This window comes from Coenobita brevimanus, chromosome 108, assembly GCF_032717465.1.
Source record: "Coenobita brevimanus isolate Jiangsu-jjx chromosome 108, ASM3271746v2, whole genome shotgun sequence".
In the NCBI taxonomy this organism is placed as follows: Eukaryota; Metazoa; Arthropoda; class Malacostraca; order Decapoda; family Coenobitidae; genus Coenobita; species Coenobita brevimanus.
In genome coordinates, this window is record NC_137061.1 from 5,321,721 (window position 1) to 5,340,945 (window position 19,225).

The 19,225-nt window shown below is 38.9% G+C and overlaps 1 protein-coding gene across 1 annotated transcript in view; it reads right to left on the minus strand.

The window, feature by feature from the left end:
* The window catches only part of LOC145416941 (serine-protein kinase ATM-like), a 505,436-nt gene that overhangs the window by 40,945 nt on the left and 445,266 nt on the right, over positions 1-19,225 (minus strand). Inside the window, exons 50-51 of the mRNA XM_080285796.1 lie at positions 18,066-18,172; positions 9,200-9,223 (exon numbers count right to left, since the gene is read on the minus strand). Coding sequence (XP_080141922.1) covers positions 9,200-9,223; positions 18,066-18,172 — 131 coding nt within the window. The remainder of the gene's footprint in view (positions 1-9,199; positions 9,224-18,065; positions 18,173-19,225) is intronic.

The following is a 19,225-nucleotide window of genomic DNA, read 5'->3' on the forward strand; positions in this document are numbered from 1 at the left end:
AGATTGAGATGGTCTGGGCCTGTGGAGAGGAAGAGGGATGATAACTGGGTGCAGAAAGTGAGATGTGTTAATGTTAGGGGCAGGGTTGCAAGAGGCAGGGTTGCAAGAGGCAGACCAAAAAAGGCCTGGGACGACGTCACTGAGCATGACCTCAGGGAAAAGGGGCTGAATAGGGAGGCTGCCAGAGATCAAGCAGCATGGACAGCCACCATTAGGAGACCAAGATCGAAGCGTGCAAGCATGTTGGAGCCTTCAAAAACGAACAAATGAATATAAACTGCTTTGAAGCCAGGATTTTTTTTTTTAATCTACTTGTCTTACAGCTGTTTCATCACCATTATCATCATCCAGACCTCTTTATCCACTCTAGGATGGGGTGGGGTAGGGAAGAGATAGTACGAAAAGTATCTACACACACACACCACTGGACTACCACCCCTTCAACAGAAGGGTTTATGCGTAGACAGTTAATACGTTATGACAAAAGGTAATAATTGCAGACATTAATATTTAGGTACTGATATGAGTAACACACAGTAAGTCATGTCTGATGCACAAGAAAAGTCGAACACATACAGTATTCTAGTTCAAGAATGTCAATGTATCACAAACTCTTTTAAGCCAGACAATACAGGTACTTCGTGAGCATGCAGTATAACCAACTTTTTTTTTCTTTTTTTTTTTAAATGTGTCCGACTCTGGGCATAGGCTTCACAGCCCATTCCCAAGGCCCAGTAGTCCTCCTGCATTCCATACAACTCCACATGTCATCACGTTGGTGCCAACACCCACCGTCCACATTGAATACATGCTAGGGCTGTCTTTTACAGAGCTAGTGTATTGGTATTGGCCGGGGTATTTTTACGACATGTCGGCAGGTATTATGGTAGATCAGTAAAGTCTCCTTTAATGAAATTCAAATCCTTAAACTGTTCCCTGCTCCAGCCGGGATTTGAACCTGGGTCCATTAAGACCGCAGGCCACCTCTCTACCAGTTCGGCCACTTATCTGATGTCATGGAAAACTATGGAAAGGTACCAGGCAAAGACACACCTATGAAATGGTTGGTATAAAATCCTAGGGAAAGCAACTGTAAGGGCAGAAAGGCGGAGAAAGCCCAAGATAAAGGTCGGAGATACAGTAGGAGGATAGTTAGGTGGTTCGTTGTTACATTACATTTCACTGTCAAGCACATCTTCATATAACTTTGTACAATAAAGCTTCATAACCCAAGAAGCGACTGTAACTCACCTCATTTACAATAAATGAATACTAAGAGAGAGAGAGAGAGAGAGAGAGAGAGAGAGAGACATGCTCACTCTACTCAACGACGCACCACTTTACTAGCGGTGGCTCACATACCCCACTGGTGATACAGGGGCAGCCATTAATCTACGATACACCTACAATCTCTCTCCATCTAATCAAACCCCTCAACTATGTACAGTATATCGATATTGGTGGCAGCTACAAGTTCGCACCATACGACGCCTCATGGCTTTATACTGGCGATGCTTCGACAATCTACAAACAACGTCCCTAACTCTCTCCGTCTATCTACATCTATGGCCATGTCTATCGATATATGTCTATCAGATAATTCCAGATAAACCTATATACCTTAGCTTAGAGGTATCATTCACAAGTAAGACTGAGCTACAATCTCATTTTAAACCCATTCATGTAAAAGAAACTTTTCTATTATACCCCAGCAAATGTCAGCCAAGTTTCTTATGAAAAGGACAAACCTCCTCAGTAAATTTCCAAATGGCCAAACTATTATACTATGAAAATACTGTACAGTACCTTAAAGTAAACCTCTTAAAAAAGAGTTTCCAAATTTCAACAAAATAGGGTTTAGAATGAAGTATACTCAGTTAGCTGTAACTATACTCGGTTTCACAGAGTCTGACACACTGATTTTGCCAGCTGAGGGCACGTGGATTTGGTAACACTGCGAGATGCTTTCGTGCGCTGATTGGTCAATTTCTGTTGTGTTTGAATGTGCATCAAATTGACTTTGTATTCCAACCAAGACCCTCATTTATTTGTAAGATGCCGGATTATACAGATACAGATTAAAGCAATGATATCTTTAATGATAAATATGTGCCTTTCAGATTACTAGAGATAAACCTGAACGACACTGACAACAAAACTAAGTAAAGTCGCAACTGGACACATACAGACAAAAGTCAGCGACTGATTATTTAAATTCATTTCATTATGTTTGATTTCGTTCACACTGCACGCGGTTTTATTATAGCAGCATAGTTCAACTATTATTTTCTCATGGAGTTTGCTTTATCTTGCTTTCCTTTTTTTGACCATTAACAAAAATTCGCATCATTGCACACTGATGTAAACCATTACTCTCCCGGCTCCTCTCACTTGAGGGGACAGAGATATGCTTGAGGAGAGGGTACATGCTGACCAGGGATAGGGTGTAAGTCCGTCTGTCTGTCTTGTATGATACTTATGAAGATGTGCAGGAAAATCAAACACCAAACTTATTAATGTAAGAAATAGTTTTACTGAATCTGACTATGAATACAAACAAATGCAGATTTTTAGAGCTACTGTTACTTATGGAGATAATGAGAATGTGTATATAAACTATATATATGGAGAATAGCATGTACTGGCCGCAGTGAGGTGTGTGTGTGTGTGTGTGTGTGTGTGTGTGTATTTACCTATTTACCTATTTGTAGTATACAGGAATTGAGCGATGCTCGTGTTGTCCTGTCTCCATATCCACATTTATCTAGTTTACTTTTACACACATGAATGTTTTTCTCCTACACCACCTTTTTCTCTAAGTCGTTCCAAATACTTGTGTATTTACCCAATATACCTAACTGAGATACACACGAAATATGCTATGCTCGTGGGTTCCCATTGCTGTTTCTCAGTAAGTCAAATTTAGCTTTAAACTCGTTTAAGTTTTTAGACTGGATGATCTCTTTGTCCAGGATATTCCATAAATCTATACTTCTGTAAGGAAAGCTATATTTCTTGATATCCTTCAAGCAGCTTGACTTTTTCAATTTCATTCCGTGTCCTCTTGTTGCTCTCTTATCCCATAAAAACAGATCTTCTCGGTCAATTTTATCTACTCCCACCTTGGTCCTGAACACTGCAATCATGTCTCCCCTCTTTCTCCTTTCCTCTAAGGAAGGCAAATCCAGCTTTTCCAGCCTCTCTCTGTATGACAGATCTGCCAGACTGGGGACCATTTTGGTTGCTGTTCTTTGTATTCTCTCAATCTTGTTTAGATCTTTCTTTTTGTGTGGGGACCACACTACCGCTGCATATTCTAACCTGGGGCGGATCATGGCCACTATCAATTTTTTCATCATCTCCTCATCCATATAATGAAATGGTACTCTTATGTTAGTCAGAAGTTTATAAGTCTCTCTAACTATCTTATTAATGTGCTTTTCAGGTGACAAACTATCTTGGACCAGCACTCCAAAGTCTTTCTCTTCTCTCATTTTAGTGATTAATTCATTGCCCAACAAATAATTCATTGATGGCCTCCTGGTACTTTTACCTATTTCCAATATTTTACATTTCATTACATTAAATTTCATTTCCCACTTCCGGCTCCAATCATGTATCCTATCCAGATCCTCCTGCAGCATTTTACAATCCTCCTCAACCTCTATCTTCCTCAAGATCTTTACATCATCAGCAAACAGACTTGCATAACTGTTCACTCTATCTACCATATCATTTACGTAAATCAGGATCATTACTGGCGCCAACACCGAGCCTTGGGGGACTCCACTTGTTACTTCCCTCCATCCAGACATCCTATCCTTTATTACTGTCCTCATTTGTCTGCCTCTCAAAAAGTCTCTCATCCATTCCAGGAGTTTCCCCTTCAGTCCTCCTATATATTCTAGTTTCCACATTAGTCTCTTATGAGGTACCTTGTCAAAGGCCTTCTCTAAGTACACACAATCCACCCAACCATCTCTCTCCTGTACCACGTCAATTGCTCTTGAGTAAAAGCTCAACAAGTTAGAAACACATGACCTTCCACTTTTGAGTCCACACTGACATTCAGCCAAAATATTCATCTCTTCTAGATATTTTATCCATCTGTCTTTCAGGATTCTCTCGCACAATTTTGCGACCATGCTGGTTAGAGACATTGGTCTATAATTCAGGGGTTCTTCCCTGTTTCCTCCCTTATAAATTGATACCACATTTGCCCTCTTCGTACTGTCCCGTGTCTAGTTACTCCCTCCCCTTCCACAAACTATTTTTCATTAGTGAAAACTGATTAGAAACATTTGTTCATTATTTCAGCTTGCATTGCTGCATCTTTATAGACCTCTCCTTCTACTTTCAATTTAGAGATTCCTTTCCTCTGTTTCAATTTGCCATTAACAAATCTGTAGAACAGTGTGGGTTCATCCTTGCATTTGTTTATTATACCTTTTTCAAAATTCCTTTCTTCTTCTCTACGTATTCTTCTGTAATCATTTCTAGTTCTTTTATATTCTTCCTTTGTTCTGGTGTTGCCCCTCTTTCTCCAGTTGTTCCATGCCTTATCTCTTTCTTTTTTTGCTATCATACACCTTCTATTGAACCACTCCTTTTTCCTGTTTTCTTTCCCTCTTACTCTTGGTACAAATTTTTCCACTCCCAAATTGTAGAGGTCTAGAAAGATATTCCACTTCCTTTGTATCTCTCTTGTTTCTCTGAATATTCTCCAATCCGCATTTTCAAAAAAGTTTCTCAGTCCTGTGAAATTTGCTTTCCCAAAGTTGTATCTTCCCTGTCTATGAAGCTCGTCTCTTGGATCGACGTTCCCTATTATCATCTGGAACTCAATGACCACATGATCACTTTTTCCTATAGGACTGAAATATTTCAATGATTCTATTACATCGGGTTCTTTGGTAACCAGTAAATCTAACATTGCTGGTGTGTCCTCACCTCGGAACTGTGTCTCTTCTCTGACCCATTGCGTCATCACGTGTGTGTGTGTGTGTGTGTGTGTGTGTGTGTGTGTGTGTGTGTGTGTGTGTGTGTGTGTGTGTGTGTGTGTGCTCTTACCTAATTGTATCTTTACAGGAATGAGTCAAGGTCGTACTGTCCCGTGTCTTAAACCATATTTATCGTACATATCCTTAAATTTGTGAATTGTTTTGGCACACACTATTTCATTCGGTAGTGCATTCCATTGATCAATTGCTCTGTTTGGGAAACTGAATTTCCTTACGTCTTTATCACCTCTCTTCTTATGCAGTTTTTTGCAGTGTCCTCTTGCTGATGCTTCTCCATATGTTAAGTAATCATTTATGTCTATTTTCTCCTTCCCTGATATGCACTTATATAGCATTATCATGTCACCTCTTTTCCTTCTCTCCTGTAGTGATGGTAGATTCAGTTTATTTAGTCTTTCTTCGTAGCTTTGGTCCCTTAAGCTTGGTATCCATCTTGTAGCGGCCCTTTGAACTTTTTCAATCTTGTCTATGTGTTTTTTGAGATGAGGACTCCAGACTACTGACGCATATTCCAGGGTTGGTCTAATGAATGATGTTATTATCCTTCTTAGCATGTCTTCACATATGTATGTGAATGCTATGCTCATATTAGCAAGCAGTGTATACATGTTCTGTACCTTCTCACTGACGTGGTCAGCCGGAGATAGTTTGTTATTGATAATCACACCTAGCTCCTTCTCTCTTTCTGATGTGTATAGGGTTTTATTTCCTAACTTATAATCCCAATCAGGTCTTTTTCCACTTTTACCAAACTTGATTACATGACACTTGTCCACATTGAATTCCATTTGCCATGTATTACTCCATTCATGAAGTTTATTTAATTCTTCTTGTAGCTCTTTACAAGAGTCTGTGTTAGTAATTCTCCTTTGTATTTTTGCATCATCTGCAAACATATTTAGATAGCTTTCATTTCCAGTGTTACTGTTTATATCATTTATATACACTAAAAACATGATTGGTGCCAGCACTGAACCCTGTGGTACTCCACTAGTCACTTCTTTCCATGATGAGTAGTTTCCTCTTAGTACTGTTTTCATTTCTCTTTTTATGAGAAAATCTTGGATCCAACAAAACAGTTTGCCTCGAATTCCTCCTTGATGGTACAGTTTCCATAAAAGTCTTTGGTGTGGTACTGTCTCAAAAGCTTTCTTGAAATCTAAATAGATACTGTCCACCCATCCTTCTCTTTCCTGTATTGTGTTTGTCACTCTGTCATAGTAGCTCAACAGATTAGTAACACATGATTTTCCTTTTCTGAAACCAAACGTCTTTCTATTATCATACTGTGTTCTTCTAGATGATTTACCCAAGCTTTTCTAATAAGCTTTTCTAATACCCTGCTTACAACACTGGTCAGTGATACTGGTTGGTAGTTGAGTGGATTTTGTCTATTTCCTTTCTTGAATAAGGGGACAATATTTGCTTTTTTCCAAATATCAGGTAGTTTACCTTGACTCAAGGATTTCTTGAAAATTAAAAATAATGGTTTACTTAACTCCTTTGCACATTCTCGTAGTACCCAACATGAAATTTCATCAGGACCATTTGCTTTTCCTCTGTCTAATTTACTTAACTCCTCCTGTATTACTTTTTCTCCTATTTGTATATCTGGTAGTATGTGTGGACATGCATGTTCCACATAGTTCCTCTCAAAATTTTTTTCTTCTGTAAAAACTGATTGGAAATTCTTATTTAGTGCTTCACAAATATCTTTCTCTTGTGTATAGGTGATTCCCTCGTCAGTAATGGATTGTATTATATCTTTTACTTTGGTTTTGCTTCTGATGTAGCTGTAAAATAGCTTTGGTTGATCACTACTTTTATTTATGATATCCTCCTCAAACTGTTATTGGGCTTCTCTCCTTATTCTTGTATAATCGTTTCTTGCTTGTTTGTAATTATTATATGCCCTTTCACTGTTGTGTCATCTGTATCTATTCCACAACAAATCTCTTCTTTCTTTTTATTTTTTATATTCTGTATTGAACTATTTCTGTATTTTCTTATCTGCTTCTTTGTGCTGTGGGATGTACTTCTGGACTCCTACTTCATAAAATTCACAGAATTTTTTATATACAGCATTTAAATCTTGTCCTCTAAGCTCATTTTCCCAATCAACTTCTAAGAAATACTCCTTTAGGTCATGATAATTTCCCTTTTTATAGTTTAGGCTCTTTTTGTAACTTTCATTGCTGTTAACTATGTCATATGCTATCCTGAAGTTATATATATATATATTTTTTTTTTTTTTTTTTTTTATGTGTCCGACTTCTGGGCATAGGCTTCACAGCCTGCTCTCAAGGCCCAGTAGTCCTCCTACATACCATACACCTCTCTACATGTCACCACTTCGGCACTAACACCCACCGTCCATATTGAATACATGCTAGGGCTGTCTCATACAGGACTGGTGTATTGGTATTAGCGGGGGTACTTTTATGACATGTCGGCGGGTCATCTGGTAGATCAGGAAAGTCTGCTTTTATGAAATTCAAATCCTTAAACTGTTCCCTGCCCCAGCCGGGATTCGAACCTGGGTCCATCAGGACTGCAGGCCGCCTCTCTACCGCTTTTGCCGAGTGGAGGGTGATATATTAAACTGTCAATATCATTTTCTTGCCTAGTAAATATTAGATCTAGCACTGAAGGTACATCGAGTCCTCTTTTTCTGGTGGTTTCCCTCACATGTTGCGTTAGGAAAAACTCTTGAACGAGATCCAGGAGCTTTTGGTCCCACAGCTTTCTTGGCTAATTATATCTAGAGTATTCCAATTTATATTTGTATTAAAATCTCCAGTTAGTATAATTCTTCCCGATTTCTCTTCCATTTTATGTAGTAATGCTCTTAAACTCTGAACCGTACTCTCTGCCAGGTCCTCATATTCGTCTCTTTCCCACATGTTTGATCTGGGTGGCATGTACAAATTGGCTACAATTATTTTCCCTTCAGATGTGTTGATCTCTACTGCAATCAGTTCTACTTGTGAAGGTATATCTAGTTTTATTTCACTAACTTTCCGATTTTTCTTAGTTAATATCATAATTCCTCCTCCTTTTTTTAAGTTTCTATCTCTTCTCCATATATTATATTTCTCTAAGTTTAGTATGTCATTTGATAGCCTTGGTGTTAATTTTGTTTCAGTTAGGCATATTATATGTGGTTCATTTTCTCTGACATAATCATTCATCTCTAATAATTTAGATACCATTCCATCCACATTTGAGTACATCAACTTAATCATCTTGTTTATATACTTGTCATGACATGGTTCTATTACCTTCCTCCTTTTTATTCCCTCCTGTTAATGTACCACTTTCGTACCAGCAATCCTATTACTTTGTAAAAAAAAAATGTGTTCTTCTCTTCTGATCTTCCCTCATTTTTTGTTTTTGCTTCCTCTCTCTTCTCTTTCAATAATTCCAGTTCCTCTTGTGTTAGGCATCTTTTTATCTATACATTTTTGAACTCCTCTTCTTCCATAAGATTCTTTGCATTTTTTAGTATCTCCTCCACGGTGTTTACACTCTGGAAAGTTACCATTAGAGGTCTTGACTTGTTTTTCTCGTATTTCCCTAACCTTTTGTGTTCCTCTATGTCTTTACTACAGATTTCCTCCGATACTTCTTTCAATAAGCTCATTACATTTGCCATCTCCTTTTTGTCTCTTGAAATCTTGTTTTTTACTTCTTCCACCAGTGATTACTATATATTTGTTGATATCTACTGAATCTCTGACTAACTTTGTATTGTTTTGGATTATTCTTTTCACTTCCTTTTTAATGCTTTTTTCTTCCACCCTAGTTTCTAAGTCTTTCTTTACTTTCACCATGTCAGCATGCGTGGTTTCCACATCATTTTTGTAGCTTTGCACAGCTTCATTCACCTGTGTTATTTTCTCCTCAATATCACTGCTCTGGTCCATCAGACTGCTTACTTGCCTAATTGTTTTTGTATCATTTTTGAACTCTTCCATAATACTCTCGTGGTTGACTACTGTACTTGCCATTTCACTCATTTTCCTCCTAACTGTACTCACTTCCACTGTTAGTTCACATATGGCTGTGTCTTTCTTGTTGACCTCCCTTCCTAGTTTTTCTATTTCTTCCTTTTCCAAGTGCATCTGCTTCTTTATTTCATCAATCGCATTCTGGAAGGCCATCTCCAGTCTGTGTACACGCTCTACCAGTTTATTGTGAGTCTCCATTTCAACCAGTTCTTGGTAGAAATCATCATCTTGCTTTCTACCTTTATCCCTTTTCTTTTCCAAATTTGCTTTACTAAAGTATGTGCCCATTTTGCAATACTAAAAGCACAGAGTACTTACATTCCTTGGGCCAGTTGTAGTCTAAACAAACAATCAGCTGATTGAGCACATTCTTTCGCTACTTGGTTCTCTTTTTTGTTTGAACAAGTCTTGTTTAAACTTTTTTTTTTTTTTTTTTTTTAAATAATAAAAAATCATTTAGTCTAACATGGTACAGAGCTTGAATCATATAAAGGTACTAATTTAGGTAATGACACTGGCTGTGCTGGCTCGGTATGGAGCGCTGTCGGCCCGCGTCTGCTTTCCTTCGTGTCTCCTGTGTGTGTGTGTGTGTGTGTGTGTGTGTGTGTGTGTGTGTGTGTGTGTGTGTGTGTGTGTGTGTGTGTTTCTTACCTTACCTAATTGTATCTTTACAGGAATGATTCAAGGTCGTACTATCCCGTGTCTTAAACCATATTTATCATACATATCCTTAAATTTGTGAATTGTTTTGGCACACACTATTTCATTTGGTAATGCATTCCAATGATCAATTGCTCTGTTTGGGAAACTGAATTTCCTCAAGTCCTTATCACCTCTCTTCTTATGCAGTTTTTTGCAGTGTCCTCTTGCTGATGCTTCCCCATATGTTAAGTAATCATTTATGTCTATTTTCTCCTTCCCTGATATGCATTTATATAGCATTATCATGTCACCTCTTTTCCTTCTCTCCTGTAGTGTTGGTAGATTCAGTTTAGTTAGTCTTTCTTCGTAGCTTAGATCCCTTAAGCTTGGTATCCATCTTGTAGTGGCCCTTTGAACTTTTTCAATCTTGTCTATGTGTTTTTTGAGATGAGGACTCCAGACAACTGATGCATATTCCAGGGTTGGTCTGATGAATGATGTTATTATCCTTCTTAGCATTTCTTCATTTATGTATGTGAATGCTATTCTCATATTTGCAAGCAGTGTATACATGTTCCGTACCTTCTCACTGATGTGGTCAGCCGGAGATAGTCTGTTATTGATAATCACACCTAGGTCCTTCTCTCCTTCTGATGTGTGTAGGGTTTTATTTCCTAACGTATAACCCCAATCAGGTCTTTTTCCACTTTTACCAAACTTGATTACATGACACTTGTCCACACTGAATTCTATTTGCCATGTATTACTCCATTCATGAAGTTTATTTAATTCTTCTTGTAGCTCTTTACAAGAGTATGTGTTAGTAATTCTCCTTTGTATTTTTGCATCATCTGCAAACATATTTAGATAGCTTTCATTTCCAGTGTTACTGTCTATATCATTTATATACACTAAAAACATGATTGGTGCCAGCACTGAGCCCTGTGGTACTCCACTAGTCACTTCTTTCCATGATGAGTAGTTTCCCCTTAGTACTGTTCTCATTTCTCTTTTTATGAGAAAATCATTCATCCAACAAAACAGTTTGCCTCGAATTCCTCCTTGATGGTCTATCTATCTATCTATTGCCAGACGCCTCAATCCCAATTGGGGTGGCCACAAACATATTGCCTCGAAGTTCCCCTGTCCCCCGCCATTTCACTGCCCTGCTCCCAATTCACACACCCCTCTCACATATACCTCTCCACCCCATCCCTCCATCTCATCCTCGGCCTCCCCCTCCCTCTTCCCCCCTCCACCTCACTCACATACACTCTCTTCGTCAGTCTTTCACCCTCCATCCTCTCCACATGGCCAAACCACCTCAGTGTGTTCCTCATAACACTTCCTATTACATCCACATCAACACCACAACGCTCCTTTATATCCTCATTTGTCAGCCTGTCTCTCCATGTGACTCCACAGCCTCCTCTTAAATAACTCATTTCCACTGCTCTCACTCTTGACTTGTGTCCTTCCAACAACGTCCAAGCTTCACTTCCGTACGTTAGAGTTTGTATCACAATACTGTCATGTAGTAACTCTTTCACTTCCATGCTCACTTCCCTGTTCCTTATCACTGCTTTCAAAGAACCAGCAACCTTTCTTCCCTGCTGTACCCTTTCAAGCACTTCACCCTCCAAACCTCCATCCTTACTCATCACACTACCCAAGTACTTAAACGTACTCACATTTTCCAATTCCTCACCATCCAACCTCACTGTACATTCATTGACTTCACCTCTCTCAAAGACCATCACTTTACTCTTCCCTACATTCACCTTTAGATTCCGTTTCTTACACACTCTCCCAAACTCATCCACCAAGCCTTGCAGCTCCCCATCGTCTTCACTCAACAACACAGTATCATCTGCAAACAACAGTACAGGGAGTTTCCAAACACTATCCTCTCTCACCAGGGCCACTCCAACATCCACTACCCTACCTTGTACCTCTTTTATTACCCCATCCATGTATAGATTGAACAACCATGGAGACATGACACATCCCTGTTTCAACCCAACTTTCAAAGAGAAAAATTCACTTAGTTCACCATCCACACGCACTGCAGCCTTCGCACCATCATGCATACTCTTCACAGCATTCAACAACTTCCCATCTACTCCATATATTCTTAACACTTTCCACAATCCTTGTCTATCTACCCTGTCATATGCTTTCTCCAAATCCATGAAAGCTGCATACAACTTCTTTCCCTTCTCTAGAAACTTTTCTACTAAAGATCTAAGAATGAATATCTGATCTACACAACCTCTTCCCTTCCTAAAACCTCCCTGTTCTTCTCCAACTTATTTCTCTGTTCTTTCTCTAACTCTGTCAATAAGTATCCTACCATACACTTTTCCTATTATACTAAGAAGACAAATGCCCCTATGATTACCACACACTTCTTTTTCCCCTTTTCCTTTGTACAAGGGAATAATTATACCTGACTTCCAATCCTCCGGGACTCTACTTTCCTCCCAGGCCAATCTGCACATCTTCCACATCCATTCTACTACTATCTCTCCCCCATGCTTCAGCATTTCACCACACACTCCATCAATTCCTGGCGCTTTCCCCGATTTCACTTTCTTCACTGCTTCCACAACTTCTATCCTACTGATTTCTTCCTGTCTTCTCACCTCCCTCCTTCTCCCAGCCATTCCCCAGCCACTTATACTTGCATTACTTCCATCCTCTACGTTCAACAATTCCTTAAAGTGTTCTCTCCATCTGCTCACTTTTTCTCCCTTCTCCACTAGTAATCTACCATTTTTATCTTTCACTCCCCTGCTAACTTCATTTCCACCCTGTCTTACTGTTTTCACCTCTTTCCAGAACATTTTCTTACAGTCCCTCCACTTTACACTCAAATTCCTTCCAAATTCCTCATCCACTCTCTTCTTACTCTCTCTTACTAATCTTTTCACCTCTCTCTTTCTTTCTACATATAACTCTCTCTTCCGCCTCTCAACTTCTTCCATGCCCCTATTCCTCATCCATTCATTGTATGCTTTCTTCTTTTGTGCCACAGCCTGTTTCACCTCTTCAGTCCACCACGCTGTTCCTTGCACCCCCCTCCATCTTCTCTTCCTTCCACACACCACATCACATGCTGCACATATTTCTTCTGTAAATATCCTACACACACCTTCCATGTCTCCCATCTGCTCCAATTCATATTTGCCCAATCGTTCCTCCACTTCTCTCTTATACTCTGCCTTTTTCTCATCCTCTTGTAACCTTTCCACTCTCCTTGCAACTACTCCTGCCTCTCATCTTTCCCTTCTTCTATTCCTCCATCTTACTTGAATTCTAATTCTGGCCACCACCAAGTAGTGGTCAGAAAGTCCACTCCCCCAACCTCTATAAACTCTTGCATCCATTACACATCTTCACATCCTTTCATCCACACACATAATCAATCATTGCCTTCCTTTCATTCAGTTCACCACCCACCCTTCTCATCACTCACCATGTATACATGTGGATCATTTTATGCCTGAAGAGGGTATTGGCTATTACCAACCCCCTCCCAGCACAAATGTCCACTAATGCACTCCCATTCTCATCTATCTCAGCAGGCACACCCCACTCACCAACTATTCCATCCACCTTCACATTCCCAACTTTACCATTCATATCACCAATCAAAAACACTCTCTCATTCCTTCCAAACTTTTCCATGCACACTTGTACATTTGTCCAGAACTCTTCTCTCACTCTTCTAGCACGATCTTGCGTTTGCGCATACACACACACAATCGCCCACATTTGTATTCCAACTTTCAACTTTACCCACACAATCCTTGACCCAACTGATCCATACTGTCTTATGCTCCTCTTCCATCTTTTACTCACAACTATACATACTCCTTCCTTTGCCCTCTCATTCTCACCTACTCCTGCACATACACCCCATCCATACTCCCATTCTCTCACACTTTCTCCTCTCCATTTTGTTTCAGTTATTCCACTTACATCCACTTGATTGTACAGTTTCCATAAAAGTCTTTGGTGTGGTACTGTGTCAAATGCTTTCTTGAAATCTAAATAGATACTGGCCACCCATCCTTCTCTTTCCTGTATTGTGTCTGTTACTCTGTCATAATAGCTCAACAGATTAGTAACACATGATTTTCCTTTTCTGAAACCAAACTGTCTTTCTGTTATCATATTGTGTTCTTCGAGATGATTTACCCAAGCTTTTCTCATAAGCTTTTCTAATACCTTGCTTACAACACTGGTCAGTGATACTGGTCGGTAGCTGAGTGGATTTTGTCTATTCCCTTTCTTGAATAAGGGGACAATATTTGCTTTCTTCCAAATATCAGGTAGTTTACCTTGACCCAAGGATTGCTTGAAAATTAAAAATAATGGTTTACTTAACTCCTTTGCACATTCTCATAGCACCCAACATGAAATTTCATCAGGACCATTTGCTTTTCCTCTGTCTAATTTACTTAACTCCTCCTGTATTACTTTGTCTGATATTTTTATATCTGGTAGTATGTGTGGGCATGCATGTTCCACATGTTCCCTCTCAAAATTTTTTTCTTCTGTAAAAACTGATTGGAAATTCTTATTTAGTACTTCACAAATATCTTTCTCTTGTGTATTGGTGATTCCCTCGTCCGTAATGGATTGTATTATATTTTTTACTTTGGTTTTGCTTCTGATGTAGCTGTAAAATAGCTTCAGTTGATCACTACTTTTATTTATGATATCCTCCTCAAACTGTTTCTGGGCTTCCCTCCTTATTCTTGTATAATCGTTTCTTGCCTGTTTGTAATTATTATATGCCCTTTCACTATTGTGTCTTCTGTATCTATTCCACAACAAACCTCTTCTTTCTTTTTATTTTTTACATTCTGTATTGAACTATTTCTGTATTTTCTTATCTGCTTCTTTGTGCTGTGGGATGTACTTCTGGACTCCTACTTCATAAAATTCACAGAATTTTTTATATACAGCATTTAAATCTTGTCCTCTAAGCTCATTTTCCCAATCAACTTCTAAGAAATAATTCTTTAGGTCATGATAATTTCCCTTTTTATAGTTTAGACTCTTTTTGTAACTATCATTGCTGTTAACTATGTCATATGCTATCCTGAAGTTGCAATTTAGTACTGCATGGTTGCTTTTGCCGAGTGGAGGGTAATATATTAAACTGTCAATATCATTTTCCTGCCTAGTAAATATGAGATCTAGCATTGAAGGTACACCGAGTCCTCTTTTTCTGGTGGTTTCCCTCACATGTTGCGTTAGGAAAAACTCTTGCACGAGATCCAGGAGCTTTTGGTCCCAACAGCTTTCTTGGTTAATTATATCTAGAATACAGTAATCCCGCATATTTCGCGGTAGTTACGTTCTTGTAACCCCCGCGAAAAGTCAAACTCGCGAATACTCAATTAACAATTGAATCTTGCACTTGTGTCCACCATGCTGCCCATCACACAGTCCATGTCCATACAGATTGCGAGACAATTCGCTGTTAGACAATTCCCCGTCAAAACATGGACGATTCCCCTTCAGAACAATTCGCACCCTGGACGATGCCCCGCCATTCTATAAATATACTAATCAATACTTTTATAAATATACTTATTATTAATTAATCAATACTTTAATAACTATATTTCAGGGGGATCTAGCAAAGTCTATGTTCAGTAGCATAGGTTCTGGATATTATTTATTAGTTGCACCTTTAGTCAATAATTAACTTGTTTCTTCCTCGCTGTAGTCGCCTTTGAATTATATTCTAGCGTCACCCCTAGCTATCCTCATTAATGAAGGCGAATTGTCTTGTGTTTGTTGTGACTGCGAATTGTCCCGAAACCTCCATACTCATCCCGAAATACCTTCTTACAAGATTGAAAGCACATACTCCATTATGAAGGATAAACGTAAACACCGTACTGTAATACACAATTATCTACACATTTATTCACAAAACATTACAAAATAAAAAGATGCATTAACTGGTGATAGCAAACACTTGCACGGTCGCTTCTTAGCTTGTCCAGTAACACAATTTTCTCTGCTAAGGTCATAACTTTTCTTGATCGTTTTGTCACTTTGGAGTTCTTACTAATTGTATTATTAGCCTTTGGTGAGGCTGGCTTACATCCTGGGGCCATGTGGAAAGCAAGTGGGAGGCAAGAGGCTCGTATCATAGTGCGGTTACAAGGACACCAGACACGTGAGGCAGTCAGGCGTGGACTGAGGAATGCGGGGCAGAGAGCAGTGTTGCCATATCCAAACAACGAAATTATGGTAGGGAAATGAAAAAATTATGCTAGATTGAGCAAATTTGTTCCAAGTAAAAAATGAAATTATGCTAGATTGAGCAAATTTGTTCCAAGTAAAAAATGAATTATGCTAACTTGAAGCTAAATGATAAAATTCTATACATATTCGTGCTACATATTAATTATATATTGTTTACTATGAAAATATTAAAATGAACCTACATACAGTAAGAGGGTAAATATCGGTTTTCTGCCCATACTGCTTTTTCCCACGAAACTTACGTTTTTCTGATGGATTTTGATGTGATTCATTCGATTTTGTGCATCATCTCCGTCGGAAATAACCAGATTTTGAGATATGACCCCCCCCCATCCCCCTGCAATAATGGGGGATCTTTGGGGAATTGGGGGTTATAGGGAAGGGGGGAAACACAGAAAATGGTAATTTCCGACTGAAATGAAGCTGAAAATCGAATGAATCATACCAAAATCCATCAGAAAAACCTAGGTTTCATGGGTAAAATATAAAGCTCAAACTTATCCTAACCTAACCTAACCGAACCAAACCGAACCTAATCTAAAACCTAACCTAACCTAACCTAATCTAAAACCTAACCTAACCTAATCTAAAACCTAACCTAACCTAACCTAATCCAACCTAACCTAACCTAACCTAATCCAACCTAACCTAACCTAACCTAATCCAACCCAACCAAGCCCAAACTGAAAGTAACCAACTATTCAAATCTTACATCTTCTTACCTTATTCGTCTCTCTCTCTCTCTCTCTCTGATTTGTAGCTTTTATAAAATTATTCCAAAAATATTACATTCCATTATAAATTATGCTAGAATGATGCTAAAACTTCTAATATGCTAAAAAATATTCAACTCGAAAATTTGATCAAAATTATGCTAAAAGAATAAAATTATGCTAGATATGGTAACACTGGCAGAGGGACCGCGGGAAAGGGACAGAGGGTGGCGTGAGTTTACTGCGCTAAAATTGAAAGCTGCGGGAATTTCAAATTTTTTGTTTTCTGTATATTCAAGGATATTTTAGTTGAACTTATTAATGCTAAGAAAATCCACGAGAGGGCAAAACTGTAGACAAAAAATCCGCAAAAAATGCGGGATTACTGTATTCCAATTTATATTTGTATTAAAATCTCCAGTTAGTATAATTCTTTCCAATTTCTCTTCCATTTTATGTAGTAATGCTCTTAAACTCTGAATTGTACTCTCTGCTAGGTCCTCATATTCGTCTCTTTCCCATGTGCTTGATCTGGGTGGCGTGTACAAATTGGCTACAATTACTTTCCCTTCAGATGTGTTGATCTCTACTGCAATTAGTTCTACTTGTGAGGGTATGTGTGTGTGTGCTTACACAAATCATAATTATTAGAAGCTAAGTGTATCTAGGATAAGGTTGTATATTAGTAGATGAGATAATGAAGGACATGGTGTAGACTGTGCAGACTGGACACTGTGTAGCAGTGGTGGGAAAAACATTCGAGCCTTCGTAGGACCTCAGGACCACCTTGCTATGAACGTCTGAATTCCCGCCACAGTCGGTAACTGTGTTTGTATGCTTCCAGTTGCGACTTTACTTAGTTTTGTTATCAATTTTGTTCAGGTTTATCTCTAGTAATTTAAAAGGCACATATTTATCATAAAGGATACCATTGCTTTAATTTGTATTTCTATAATCCAGTATATTAAAATATATGAGGGCCTTGGTTGGAATACAAAGTCAATTTGATGCACGTTCAAACACAACGGATATTGACCAATCAGCACACGAGGGCATTGCGCAGTGTTACCAAATACACCTGTCCTCAGCTAGCAAAATCAGTGCGTCAAACTCCGTGAAAGAGAGTATAGGCCTAAAATTGCCATTTCTCCATTATACAGTATATGCTGATCTATAACAAAAGATTAATGCTAGAATATGGTGGCAGTCACAAAGATGTGCCATGAAAAGCATGTACAGCCAAAGTATTGTCTTATTCTGCCACTAAGCTACAGGAAATAATGGACAAAAATATGAAAATCTCTGCATATTAAACCAAATGTACTACAAAACTACAGCTATTTATTTTAAACAATGTATTTTCAAGTACTTGCCTCCTCACTGACTTTCTTTTTCTCGTCCATGCCTGTGGTGATGTGATGGTTGGTGTGAGCATGGGCCTGTGCCATCAACACTGGTAGGCTGTGGTGGGGGTGATCCACACTTACAAGCTCTGGAGAGAGAGAGAGAGAGAGAATGGACAACTTAAATTACTGACTATCAGGTACATAATGATAATTAAAGACTACATTCACATTTACTCCAAGTTCTAATCTTCTGCTAGCATATGCCTCGTTAAGGGAAGGGTGTGGTGCGGGTGATGCACACTTATACACTCTGGATAAAAGAAAGAGAAGAAACTTTAGATTATTTGCTATCTAACACACTATAGTCACTGAAGATACAATCAAAGCCCTGCTAAGTCCTAATCTTCTACTAGAATACAACTAGCAACAACCACCATGGGAAGGCTGGGGTGGGGGTGATCCATACTTATACACTAGGTACAAAAAGAAGAAGGCTCAGATGAACCGCTGGCAACTATATCAGGGTAAATTTCCCACCTAAAGATTATTACACATCTTGATTTCCTTTTTTCCTAACAGCTTCCAGCAACTGTTGGGAAGTAATTAGCTAGTTCTGGCACTTGGTTTAGCTTCCACTCCATACAAAACATCAGCTGTACCATGGCTAACCTCATTATGACGCATCATTTTTATGTACATATACAGTAATCCCCATACTATCCAGATGCTCACTTTCCGGATATCCCCACTTACTGGACATTGTGGGCCTGGACCTTCGGAACCCAAAAATGGCCAAAAAAGAAAAAAAATCCCCCCAAAATCCGAATTTTCCCCCACCCGTAATTTGAAATTGCCGAGCGGCGCCGAACAGCTGTTACACCACAGACCCTCCCCCCTTCCTTCTACCCCCCTCCCCTGTCAGGGTTGCCATTTGGTATTTTTCATTACCAAATGTGGGCCAATTTGGTCATGAAAAATTCGTTTGGTAATGAATCAGAGTAATGCATTACCAAACGGATTTTTCACATGTATGAGGATACACAGGATGGAGATGGTGGATTGTTTGCTCTCTCTGATTAATCTGCTAATGTACATAGCGTGAAAATAACCAACATGCTGTTAACCCTTTAAGCGCAGATCGTCGCGTTTGCGACGCTCGGCGAAAAGGACATAACAGCGGATCGTCGCGTTTGCGATTC